The 13,235-nt window shown below is 41.2% G+C and overlaps 1 protein-coding gene across 1 annotated transcript in view; it reads right to left on the bottom strand.

The window, feature by feature from the left end:
* LOC144676950 (protein mono-ADP-ribosyltransferase PARP14-like) overlaps positions 1 to 13,235 on the bottom strand; it is a 61,555-nt gene that overhangs the window by 14,045 nt on the left and 34,275 nt on the right. Inside the window, exons 9-13 of the mRNA XM_078537233.1 lie at positions 13,080 to 13,191; positions 7,452 to 7,568; positions 7,190 to 7,357; positions 4,856 to 5,047; positions 2,152 to 2,751 (exon numbers count right to left, since the gene is read on the bottom strand). Coding sequence (XP_078393359.1) covers positions 2,152 to 2,751; positions 4,856 to 5,047; positions 7,190 to 7,357; positions 7,452 to 7,568; positions 13,080 to 13,191 — 1,189 coding nt within the window. The remainder of the gene's footprint in view (positions 1 to 2,151; positions 2,752 to 4,855; positions 5,048 to 7,189; positions 7,358 to 7,451; positions 7,569 to 13,079; positions 13,192 to 13,235) is intronic.

Below are 13,235 nucleotides of genomic sequence, written 5' to 3'. Positions count from 1 at the left end.
AAGCAGCAATGAATGCACCACGCTCTCTGGCAGTGCATTCCTGATCCTAACTACTTCGTGTGGGGGAAAAAAATGTTTCCTCGTGTTGCCATTGCTTCTTTTGCCATTCACCTTAAATCTGTGTCCTCCGGTTCTCAGTCCTGCTGTCAATGGGAACAGTTCTCCCCATCTAATCTCCAGGCCCTTAATGATTTTGAATACCTCTGTCAAACCTCAACCTGCTCTTCTCGAAGGAGAACTGCAGCTTCTCTTATCTGTCCAGCTTCATCCCTGGAACCATTCTTGTAAATCTTTTCTACACCCTCCCTAAAGCCTTTACATCCTTCCTGAAGTGTAATGCCCAGAATTGGACATAGTACTTTAGTTGATGCCGAACTTTAAAGGTTCATCATAATTGTATTGCTTTTGTACTCAATGGGCCAGATTTTTCCACCCCAATGCCCAGATGATCTGCATTGGATCAGCTTCAAAAATGGCAAGCAGGATCCAATTCCAGGGTTCCCATCTCCATTCCCATGCCAGCAATTTTCATTGGGGTGGGAAAGAGGGCGGGCAAGTCTGCACCAGCCATTCTGCAGTGCAGAAGTGGGCATTTCAGACCTTCCAAGATTTTCAAGGAGTTGGCTGGTTTTGGAAGGAGATCTGGATCACACCTGCTCAGAGATGTTGTCATCCATGGTTTGGAGTATGGAACCATATGAAATGTAAGGTCAAAAGGTGTTGGCAACTTCATATGGCATAATGCAAAGCTGCATCATAACATATATATTTTTTGTTACAGTAATTGATGATAGGGCTTTGTTTTGAAAAGCTAAGTGACCATTAATTGAACAGCACTGTGAAAGTGGAAAAGTCTTTGGATGCATTAATGCATTTTTTATTTATTCTTAGCTTACTAGGCCATTTCAGAGGGTAGTTAACAGTCAACCACATTGCTGTGGATCTGAAATCACATGCAGGCCAGACCAGTGAAACTTGCCGGATTTCCTTTCCTCAACTACTTTGGTGAACTGCTAGATAAAGTGCTATTCTGCATTGCACAATAATGAAATTCAGATTTTAGTACACCCTTAGCTCAGCCATCTAGTTGGGCTTATTCAAAGGTTTGACAGATGACTGAGGTTCTGGTTGACTTCAAAGGCCTTAATGTATCCAGCTGTAAAGGTTTTGTTGATACAGTTATTCAATGGAGTTGTTACGAATGCATCGCTAAGTTCCAAACCCATTAATGGATTCAGCTCAGCATGTGTTGTTGACACAGCTGTCAAGGATAATATGAGCTTTGTTTTCTTGACAGATCTATGAGCTATTAAGAGGGTTTTTAAAATGTAGATTTTGACGTACTGTTTGTTCATTTTGATAGATTTAGAAGCTTCTCAAATATTTCTCAATGTTATTATAGGGCTCAGGAGCTTTGTATGTAGTGGATACTGGGTGAGGGAGTATGGGGGTATGAGTAAAGTATGCAGGGGAGGGGTGGGGGTGAGGCTTACGGGGCCTCACACTCATCTCCAGAACTAGGTCGATGTCTCAGTGAACAGAGGCATGACTTTTAACCCGGCCACCAGCACTGGCCTGCCTGCTTCTCCATCTTGGACCTGCTGCAGTAGGTGGTGGCCTGAATCCAGCCCTTCTCCGCCATGAAGATAGCATGGGTGGACACAGCCAGTCAGGAGGCTGGATCGTGACATCCCCGACTTCTGCCTCCAAGATGAAAATCCGTCCCTATGCCACTATTTATAAATCCTAGGATCCCATTTGCCTTTTTTTAAAACCATTTTCTCAACTTGCCCTGCACCTTCAACGATTTGTGCACAAAAAACCCCAGGGCTCTGTTCCTGCACCCCTATATTTATAGAAAAGCAATTTATCAATCCATTTCAGAACCAAATTATTTTCAAATTCATACAATCAATTTTACAAGAAATCTAACACTTTCCTAGAATAAGTATTAAAGTTCTGTCAAAAGCATTTAATACTTTTATCTTCAGAATATTGTGTTTGAGTTTCAAATTATGAGCGCATATTGCAATCCATAAAGTAGCCCATAATTTACACATTTTAATTAACATTATAAAAAATATAGACAAGTTATCCTTTATGTTTGACATTTTTGATATACAATTTCACTAATAAACCATGGGTACCTACCCCCAGCACATCTACGATCGATGCGAAAAGAATTTCCATCAGCGTCAGTCAATGTGTATTTTTGAAAGTCAATCACCCAACAATCTCCTCCGTCTATTCTTATTTTAATTTCATTTTCTTTCCCATTGTAAGCCTTTTCAAGCTGAGCATTCACTGTTGGATTGAAGGTTTCCCAATGATCTTCCACCCAGAATTTCCAGCACACCTTATCCATAATAAACATTTCTTCACGCAGTGTGACTTCTCTTTTCCCTATATCATGACACACCTTAAAAATAACATCTTGAACAGAACATATATCAGTTATACATCCAGATAGAAAGATGCTGTGGCCAACTTTGTCAAATTTGTGGAGTACATGCATTCTAGAGCAACACTCTGCTATTTCTTCAAAGTCTTCTTCAGTAAATTTCTCTAAATTCTCCACTGGTATTGTTTTTTCCATGTGTTCTTTAGTTACTAATTTTTCAATATCAGCCCATACTTGAATATTTTCTTCCTTCATGGAGTAAATCTGAAACTTTACTGGCTCTACGGAGTGCTGTGGTACATTAGTATCTTCAGAGGATTGGTTTCCACTCAGCCAACCCCCTAAATACCCTGAAACAAAATATTTAAACACCAATAATCCTTAGAATAAAATAAACAAATCTGATTACAATTTTTAAGAAGTAATGCAAGTTTTACATTATTTAAAAAAAAAAATTGTTATTATGCTATGGGTATCATCAGCAAAGCTTCATTTGATGACCCTTCCCTAGTTGCCCTAAGCCTGTGGTGATGGGCCTCCCAGTTGAAGAAATTATTTTTCAACTGAGTGGCTTGCAAGGCCACTTTGCTGGACATTAACAATCAAGCATTTCGTATGAACTGGAGTCACTTATAGGTCAGAGTGGGTAGTGGTGGCGGGTTGGCTTTCCTGATAGATATTGCGGAACCAGTTGGATTTCAATAACAAGTTGTTGGCTTTTATAATCATTTCTTTCCTGGTATTAATCCACATACAACTGGATTTGCTCAGTTCAATTTAATAACTTTGAACTCATTACCTTCATATTGCTATGAACGTACCATGGGAGCTTAAGGTGGAGGAACCCTTAGGAGGAAGTGACCATAATATGATAGAATTTACCCTGCAATTTGAGAGGAAAAAGCTGGAATCAGATGTAACGGTATTACAGTTGAATAAAGGCAACTACAGAGGCATGAGGAAGGAGCTGGCCAGAATTGACTGGGAGATGAGCCTAGCAGGAAAGACAGTGGAACAGCAATGGCAGGAGTTTCTGGGAGTAATTTGGGAGACACAGCAAAAATTCATCCCTGGGAAGAAGAAGCATACTAAAGGGAGAACAAGGCAACCATGGCTGACAAGGGAAGTCAGGGACAGCATAAAAGCTAAAGAGAAAGCATACAATGCGGCGAAGAGCAGTGGCAAACCAGGGGATTCGGAAGCCTACAAAGACCAACAGAGGACAACTAAAAAAGAAATAAGCAGGGAGAAGAAGGGACTTGGGAGTCCTAGTCCAGGACTCTCTTAAGGTTAACTTGCAGGTTGAGTCAGTAGTTAGGAAGGCAAATGCAATGTTGGCATTTATTTCGAGAGGACTAGAATATAAAAGCAGGGATGTGCTGCTGAGACTTTATAAGGCTCTGGTCAGACCACATTTAGAATATTGTGAGCAATTTTGGTCCCCATCCCTCAGGAAGGATGTTCTGGCCCTGGAGAGGGTCAAGAGGAGGTTCACGAGAATGATCCCAGGAATGAAAGGCTTAACATATGAGGAACGTTTGAGGACTCTGGGTCTATACTTGATGGAGTTTAGAAGGATGAGGGGGATCTGATTGAAACTTACAGAATACTGAAAGGCCTGGATAGAGTGGACGTGGGGAAGATGTTTCCATTAGTAGGAGAGACTAGGACCCGAGGGCACAGACTCAGAATAAAGGGAAGACATTTTAGAACAGAGATGAGGAGAAACTTCTTTAGCCAGAGAGTGGTGAATCTATGGAATTCATTGCCACAGAAGGCTGTGGAGGCCAGGTCATTGAGTGTATTTAAGAGCGAGATAGATAGGTTCTTGTTTGGTAAGGGGATCAAAGGTTACGGGGAGAAGGCGGGAGAATGGGGTTGAGAAACTTATCAGCCATGATTGAATGGCAGAGAAGACTCAATAGGCTGAATGGCCTAATTTCTGCTCCTATGTCTTATGGTCTTATGCTGTCAACGATCTATGCCAGCCACCATGAAGAGAGCTAACAATCCAGGAGGGCACATTATTCACTTCCCCAACCCCATCCCCAAAGTTGAGGTCCTAAGCTATTGCTTTCATAATGAATGCCATAACTGTAACTCTTAGGCACTCTTGTCTTCAATCGGCAGTAGCAGATACACCCAAGATTACAAATTAGTTTGGAAGCTGGTAATAAGTCTCAAGTTTCAGGGCTTTTTTTTGGTGTATAGTTCTTCTCTGTACGAGCCATTTAAAGGGGAGATGCTGGGCTGCACTAAGGCTCAAAGACAGTAAAATTATGCCCAAACATGTGAAATACTGAGTTCACTGTGTTTTATGAACTATTCTGAAGGGAATCAAAGATATCTCTGCAGAAAAGGCCATTATCCCCTGTGGCTACACATTATGATATTCAAGATGAGGTGCTTCACAGTTGCATATTTAGTTTCTATACAATTTAAGAAATAACATACTTGACACTGTGTTTAAAAGTCCTCCTTTTCCCATTTGAAGCTTTGTTATCTCCTCTTGAAATACTGGGATGTGTGCAGGTGAGGCCTCATTCACTATCACGTGTATTGAGGGTGTTTGCATCATTTGTCCATACTGATGAACAGAATCCAATACTGCTGCTGCAAATACCTTTATACCTGTAAGCACACACTCTGTTGAGAAATCTCCAAATAATTAAAACCAAATTTGATTAAATCAGAAATATCAAACCATAAATCAGAGCTTGCTACAAGAGTGCTAGAAGACTTTAAAGTTATTTTCCTGCAAAAATTAAGTGGATACAACTTGGATTACATTTGTCAAAATGTCTAGCCCTGTTAGATACATAAAAAATCAAATAAATTATTTCATTACCAAGGTTGGGGAGGGTGGAATTTTAACAGGAGTGTGGATTAAATTTTCAGAAATCTGAAAATCTAACCATCGCGGCACCCCGCCCCACCCAACCGAAAACCCAGTTTTATTGGAGGCAGATGGTGGGCTTGGCAGCAGGGAAGGTGTCTAACCTGCTTTCAACAGGCAGGTCAGTTATCGTTAAAAATGTTAATGAGGCAGCGTTTTGCTTAGTTATAACTGTCATAATTACATTTAATGGCTGAGGATTATATTTCTCAGGGCTTGGGAAACCCCCCATCTGAAGGAAGGCAAGAACCCCTGGATTCAGCGGTCAAGTGCTTTTCCAGCAATGTCCGTGGGTCAGGGGACATATTCACGTAAACTTGCTTCACTTCCCCACATTCAGACATTCTCTAGAGTCAAGGGCAGCCTTGCTGAGATCCCAAAATATCATCAACACCCAAGCAATCTCTTCTCTGATCCACAATCTCCTTCATGCCTCACAACCTCTTCCACACTCCTGCAATCTCCCCCAACAAACAGTCGCTCCAACACCCACTCCCAGCAATTTGGTCATCTGGGTTTCCACCTATCTTAATTATTCATGGTTGACTAAGAACCCAGATCAATAAAAGCATGAGCTCAGCAAGGAATCAGTTTTGACGAGTGAATTGTTGGCTTTGCTTGATTTATAACAACATCTATAAGTTGTTCCTTATGTGATCTGTTTTTTCAATGGTTCAATGTTTATCTGGGCAAGATTAAGAGGCATCAAGTGTTTGAAGCCCTTGTTATTGATACTGTAATGGTCTGTCTGACTGACACTTCTATAGGGTTGTAAGAACAGAAGCTTGTTTTTTCAAAGAACATACCTGAATGGGTGTTTCCCTTCTTAAGTAAAGGCAAGGTTATTCATTCAGAACCTCAGCTATGCCCTCAGCCTCCACAAAAAGATCTGCTTTTCAATTCCTAACCCTTCTCATGACTCTCCTTTTCTTATTTATGTTCAGAAAATACTTTTCTGTTCCCTTTCATGTGGAGGAACACATCAAGTGACAATTTTCTTACTTAGGACTAAAAATCAGTGCTGTAAAAATGGTCCACCCTGGTCAAGAAATTCTCCCTTCTTTCATCTGTATAACAAACCCTGCATATTGTACTCTACTTAAGGAGTCATTTGCTCAGGATCTTACTGTATTATCTCCAGCTATTACTTTAACACACTACGAAAAGGCCCCTCCCTTCACATTAGCATAACAATACAACCACATTTTTTGATTTTTCTCATGCCAACTGGCACATACCTCAACAAAAAGGAGGGGGATGAGGTCTAAGGGCATATTGTCAGTGTCACATTAGTGATTGATCACCTGTATTGTGTTATTCCTGTGAAGAATGATACAGTCACAAGTTGACATCCTGTAATTAATTTTTGGGGAGAAAAGCTGGTGTAAATGGCTTGTATCCCATTGTGTTTCCAAAAGATAATGTATTGGCTATACAGTAAAAATATGCTGAAAAAAAAAACTCTAGGCTCTGGTCACTACTGATCTGCCTTTTAATTTATATGTTATATGTTACTTAATTAGAATAATTAGTCCAAATAAAGATTAATTTGTGCATTAATATGATCACTTTCCTTCTTGTAGATAGTTAAATTGTCAGGAGGAGAAATGGTGGTTTCCAATGTACTAAATTAACTTGCTGCCATTACGCAGTGAAACAGTTTCTTTCAGCACATCTTCACACTTTTTTTTCCCCTTTGGGGAAGCAGTTGAATGATTCCCGGGCTGATATTGGCCCGTTGAACCACATAATGAACTGCCCTCAGTTGGTCAACAGGTCCTGATGTGGGACTTGAAAGCGGAGTTTCTGGTCCAGAGGTAGGGACACTACCACTGCTCCACAAGACCTCCTTTAGTGAAAGGGTTTACTCCATATAGCAATTAGATAATTACCTAAAGGCAACAGCTTGGGGACTGGGATGTACAAATAATGATAGTTATAGTCACTACACTTCTGCAAGACTTTTAGAAAACTCCTTGCAATGTCTGCTTGGCCCTTCATTCGAACAGGAATGTAATGCATATCTCCTTTTTGTTTGACGTCACTGTTTGTTTTGTTTTCTGTGTAAAAAAAAAACATGACTGGTCATACCTCTGCCATACCAATTTTTTTTTAAAAAGATGAATAAATTAATTAAAATGATCTTAACCTTACCAACATATTCCACTACTAGGACAGTGTCTCTTTTTGAAATGCCACCACAGCTTAGTTCAAAAGTAATATTCCCAATATGTGTCATATAGAGAGAATGGATGAGAGGCTCAGTCATTCCTAGATATATAACAAATGAAAGTAATCAATATCACAGGAAACTAAACATCACAATATTATTCCTGTATTAAATATTTTCACTGAAAATATGTTAGCAATATTGCATTGAAATGCATAAGCCAATGGTATTACCACATTCATGAAGTATCAATGGTAATATAGTAGCTCTCTGGTGATCAGGGCCAATCTTCGCTCCTCAGCCAGGTAGCTCGAGTCAGGAAATTTAGTAACTCGGTGCACCCACCTCGGGTAAAAGTGCCCCAAATGGCACAATTTTTGCTCCAGGGGTGTAGGTGCCAGATGGAGTCAGGCCCACTGCACCAGGCACAGATCGGAGATGGCCACAGGGGCTGCCAACGTAGGCTGTTTAAAAGACCCACTCGGCTCTCTGGGGCTTTGTCCCAGTTGTTTTCTTAAACATTAGATGCTCTCGCCCTCAACTCCCCATGCCAACTTAATGCCAGCTCATGCCCCCACCAACCCCCAATGGCTCCTCATACCCTCCTTGCCAACCCATGCCCCCCACCCATCTCCATAGTTCCTTTTAGCCCCTAGGTCAACAAAGTGCCAAATCATGCCACCCCCCACCACCCTTTACCCTTACACCCTCCATGCCAACTCACCCAGTATCCATCATAGGCAGACCTCAGGAGCCATGCGGAGATTAAATAAATATCTAGTACAGAATTCACAATATAAAAAAAAAGTCCCATTCACAAAAGCCCATTCAATACATTTAAATCCCCTCAAGTACTTAATCCCTTATAAAAACAAACATTTGTATTCCTAACCCCACAAAGACAGCTAACCCAAAGAGCGAACCTCTGAACTGTCAATCAAACTGTGAACTTATAGCCACCACCCATTGTGATAATGAAAGGTTGTGGAAGGCAGCCAAGCATTAATGATGTTTTAATGAAAGAACTTAGGGTTATGCCAACAAACACCTATTGAAACTGGTAGGACAGATTTTCTTCAACACTCACAGACGCACATATTTTTTCTTCTTTTTAAATGGCTGGCCATTTAAATAACTTGGCAACTCTTCAGACCTTAACAGCCCTTCATGAGCACCTCTTGAATGATTTATCACACTGGGGATTAAGGCCCTTGCTCCAGCCAAAATGGGGTCTGTTTGAACTCAGCACTAAGTTCAAGTGGCCCTAATGCGTTTGGATTTCCACTTGGGGGAATCACGTCCCGTCCTTATTCCCCCTCCCTCACCACTTTTACGACTACAAAAATCCAAATCTGGGCACTTAACATTTTAGTAGCCACCACATAAGTATTAAAGGTGATGATCTTAGCTTATGGATCACTCAAAGAATATGGAAAAAATCAGGGTTTTTGAATAGAGGATATATTTAAGATCAATTCTTGATCAATAAACAACAGAGTACAAAATGAAAAGTTGCATTTAATATTAGAAATACATGTGCACTTTGATGCAAAAAATGTCATTGCACAATGTATCAACATCCTGGGGTTACCACTGACCAGAAACCGAACTGGACCAGCCAGATAAATATTGTGGATACAAGAGCAGGTGAGAGGCTGGGAATTCTGTGGCAAGTAACTCACCTCTTGACTCTCCAAAGCCTGTCCACCGTATACAAGACACAAGCCAGGAGTGTGATAGAATACTCTCCACTTGCCTGGGCACTCAAGAAACTTGATACCATCCAGGACAAAGCAGCCCACTTTGAATGGCACTCCCATCAACCACTGTCATCAGTGCTATCAAGCGGCACATACACAGCAATAACCTGCTTACTGACGCTCAGTTTTGGTTCTATGAGATCCATTCAGTTCCTGACCTCATTATAGCCTTGGTCCAAAACATGAATAAAACAGTTGAGCTCCCGAGGTGAAATGAGAGTGAATGACCTTGACATCATGGCAGGATTGGACCAAGTGTGGCATCAAGGAGCCCTAGCAAAACTGCAGTCTAGGGAAATGAGGGTGAAAACTATCCAATGGTTGGATTCATAACTAGCACAAAAGGAAGATAGTTTTGGTTGTTCTGGCAACAGGTTGGAAGTCAAGCATCTCAGTTCCAGGACATCGCTACAGGAGTTGCTCAGGGTAGTGTCCCAAGCCCAACTTTCTACAGCTGCTTCATCAATAGCCTTCTCTCCATAATAAGGTCAGAATTGTCGAGTGATGATTGCAGAATGTTCAATACCATTCGTGACTTCTCAGATACAGAAGCAATCTGTACTAGCATGCAAGACTTGGATAACATACAGGCTTGGGACACGTAAATGACAAGTAATATTCGCAACACTCAAGTACCAAGTAACTATGTCCAGTAAGTGAGGATCTAACCATCTTCCCCTAACATTCAATGACATTGCTGAATCCTAAAATCATGGGGGTTACCATTGACCAGAAACTTAACTGAACCAGCTATATAAACACTATGGTTACAAAGCCAGACAGAGGCGGGAGATTCTGCAGTGAGTAACTCACTGCCCGACTCTCCAAAGCCTGAAACACCATATACATGCCACAAGTCAGAAGTGTGATGGAATATTCTCCGTATGTCTGGATGAGTGAGGGTCCATTAACACTCAAGGAGCTTGACGCCATGCAGGACAAAGCAGCCCGCTTGACAAGCACCCCATCTACCACTGACACACAGTGGCCGCAGAGTGTACCATATACAGGGTGCACTGCAGCAACTTACCAATGCTTCTTCAACAGCACCTCCTAAACCTGCGACCTCTCCCACTTAATAGGACAAGGACAGCAGACAGATGCAAAAACCACCATCCACAAGTTCGCCTCCAAGCCATACAGCAGTCTAACTTGGGACTATATCTCTGTTCATTCGCTGTTGCTGGGTCAAAATCATGGAACTCATTTGGTTAACAGCACTGTGGGTGTCCTACACCACATGGACTGCAGCGGTTCAAGACGGCAACTCACCACCACCTTCTCAAGGGCAATTAGGGATGGCAACTAAATGCTGGCTTTGCCAGAAATGCAATGAAAGAATAAAAAAAGTTTCTAGACCCAGCAGGGCTTTTTACATTCTGGTAAGGAAGTAGTTTTGCACACATTGTGAAATTCCATTCCCTCTACCTCTTCTCGTCAGATTATCCGGGGATAGTTAAAATCTCCCATGGTTATTATTCGATGTCCTTCACTCTTTTTAAATATTTGTTTGTTTATTTTCTCTTCTAAATCCTTGCCCTTATTGTGCAGAATATCCCTGTTTGTCATCTTTCCCTGAAAACGAGGATGGCTTCTGCCAGGCTTCATGATTTGTGTATTCTCAGGTGACTTAACAGGCCAATTCTGGAGCTACAGGTATTTGGTCAGAGAGGAGAAGAGTTGCCCTGAGGGAGGGTGTTCTTGCCAGGGTTCTGCTCTCTCTTTCCGCTTATGTCCCTTTCCACCTCAGTCAAAAAAGTGTTGTGGCTCATTGGATAAGGTGCCACTAGATGGTGTGATTAGTAGCAAATTCCTCCCACGTATCAATGTCAATTTGTCCCCTTTTCTATGAGGCCTTCAGAGTATCCCTCATATTACTGTGTCAATGCAAAACCTGAACTACATTTCTAATTTTTATCTATGCTCTAGATATTATGCAATTTTTTTGAGATCTAGATTAGATTATTATTCAGGGGGAGACAGTAGTGGTAATGTCACTGGACTAGTAATCCAGAGGCCCAGGCTAATGCTCAGGACATGGGTTCAAATTCCACCATGACTGGTGGTGCAATTTAAATTCAAATTAATAAAAATCTGGAATTGAAAGCTAGTCTCAGTATTGGTGACCATGAAACCATCTGGTTCGCTAATGTTCTTTAGGGAAGGAAATCTGCCATCCTTACCTAGTCTGGCATACTGGTGACTCCAGACCCACAGTAATGTGGTTGATGCTTTACTGCCCTCCGAAATGGCCTAGCAAGCCATTCAAGTTCAAGGGCAATTAGGAATGCCAACAAATGCTGGCCTTGCTAGTGACGCTCACATCCCATGCAAGGATAAAGAATTTTAATTATCACTTGATTTCAAATTAATTAGTAGCTAATTAGCCTTAATAATAGTAGGTGGGACTAATTGGATAATGTGTTAGAAATAGAGATAGCTTAAGTAAGTTATATTTGTATTTGTAGGAGTTAGGAATGAGTTTTAGCTTTAAAGTTTAAGTTTGATTTGTATTTCTGTATTTGTGGATTAAGAAAAGGTCAAGTTGAGTTTTAGTTTCACTTTAAAAGGTGCCTGCATTTCTAATGAGAGTTTTACGACTCTAAGTAAAACACACAAGAGTAAAAATAACCTGGGCTGTTGCCTAGCAGCAGGGGTCCAGAGAGGCAGGTCCCTCCCACAGACACAGAAGGAACTAGAAAAGCAGTTTGATTTGGAATCTGTTTTGAGTTCACATGGTTTTGAAGCAACTGCCAGGAGAGGCTGGAGCAAAGAGGACAGATAGCTCGTCCCAAGCTAAAGAAAAGACCTCAAAATCTAGAGGAGTGGAACACGAGAAAGTCCCAAGGAGACTTTCAAGTCTAAGGAAGGACAGGAATCTAGAAAAGGTCCTATTAAGTGAAGTTAAGAGTGAGGGGCAGAGAGAAAGGCTCCAAGCTTCAGATCGAAAGAGACAAAAGCTACAGAAATCAGGTTTAAGGCAAGAACAGCTTGCAAGAGGCCAGAAGGTCCAAAGAGACAACTGAAGGTCTATAACTCTTTGCTTTGGGCATATGAAGCAGTCATACTGTTGACAGATGTTGAGTCAGTAAGAGAGAGTGCATGGAGGAAAGCTTGAATGCATGTAGTGATCCAGGGAAGAGGAACATCAGAAGGAGAGTTTGAAACCCTGACGGTGAACTCTTGCAGAAGGCATCTGAGAGAAAGCATTGGGTTTGGGAGAAGGTTCCAAGGCGAGTTCTTAGAGAGTGGAGATTGGAAGCCCTCGAGTGAAAGGCGGCATTCAGTGAGACCGGTTGGCTCATGGTGGGAGTTGATGAGACATCCATTGCATCTGATTGAGGTGGCATCTGTCACTTCATTTCAGAGTGTGGTGCGTCTGACCACAGGGTGCCTATTGGTTTACACGGACTGTGTACTTATTGTGAACGTTAGAGTATAAGATAGCTTTTGTAACTTGTGTTATCCTTACAAATCTGTATATATCTGTAAAGGTATAGTTGTGGGTGAAGGAGTATTGTAATATAGTTCATCTTTTCTTGTTGAATGAGGGTTTTATTCTTTTGTTAGAAGTTCATCAGTTGACTCCTGTGACTCTGTTCAGGAGTTATTCTCGACACATCTAAACAAATATGTAAAAATTAGGATCTATCAAGCTGGATTCCACCCTGGGATCAGGCTTGTCTAGTGGTAACCACAGCTGGGGATCATAACAAGTGCTCTTAAAGAGCAGGTACAGGCAGCCAAATACTTCTGTAATTGACTCTGTTAATTAACTTACTACTAGAAGCATTTATCTAGCACTTTAAAAACTAATTTTGTAAAAATACTGGCGATAATAGCTTTAATTACTTATTGTACTTGCTGTTTCTGAATCCACTTTTCTAGTACGTCTAGACTCTTGATAGTAGGTGAGCTCGTTGATTGGAATTCCTTCTGCTATCAGCAATGCATCTTCAAATGCCTGCCAAGTTGAAGATGTTATTTGTTTTTTTTTTGTCTAAATAT

This window comes from Cetorhinus maximus, chromosome 3 (assembly GCF_964194155.1).
Source record: "Cetorhinus maximus chromosome 3, sCetMax3.hap1.1, whole genome shotgun sequence".
NCBI classification, from domain to species: domain Eukaryota; kingdom Metazoa; phylum Chordata; class Chondrichthyes; order Lamniformes; family Cetorhinidae; genus Cetorhinus; species Cetorhinus maximus.
The sequence above is the reverse complement of the archived record's forward strand: the minus strand, read 5'-3'. Positions and strand labels throughout refer to the sequence as shown.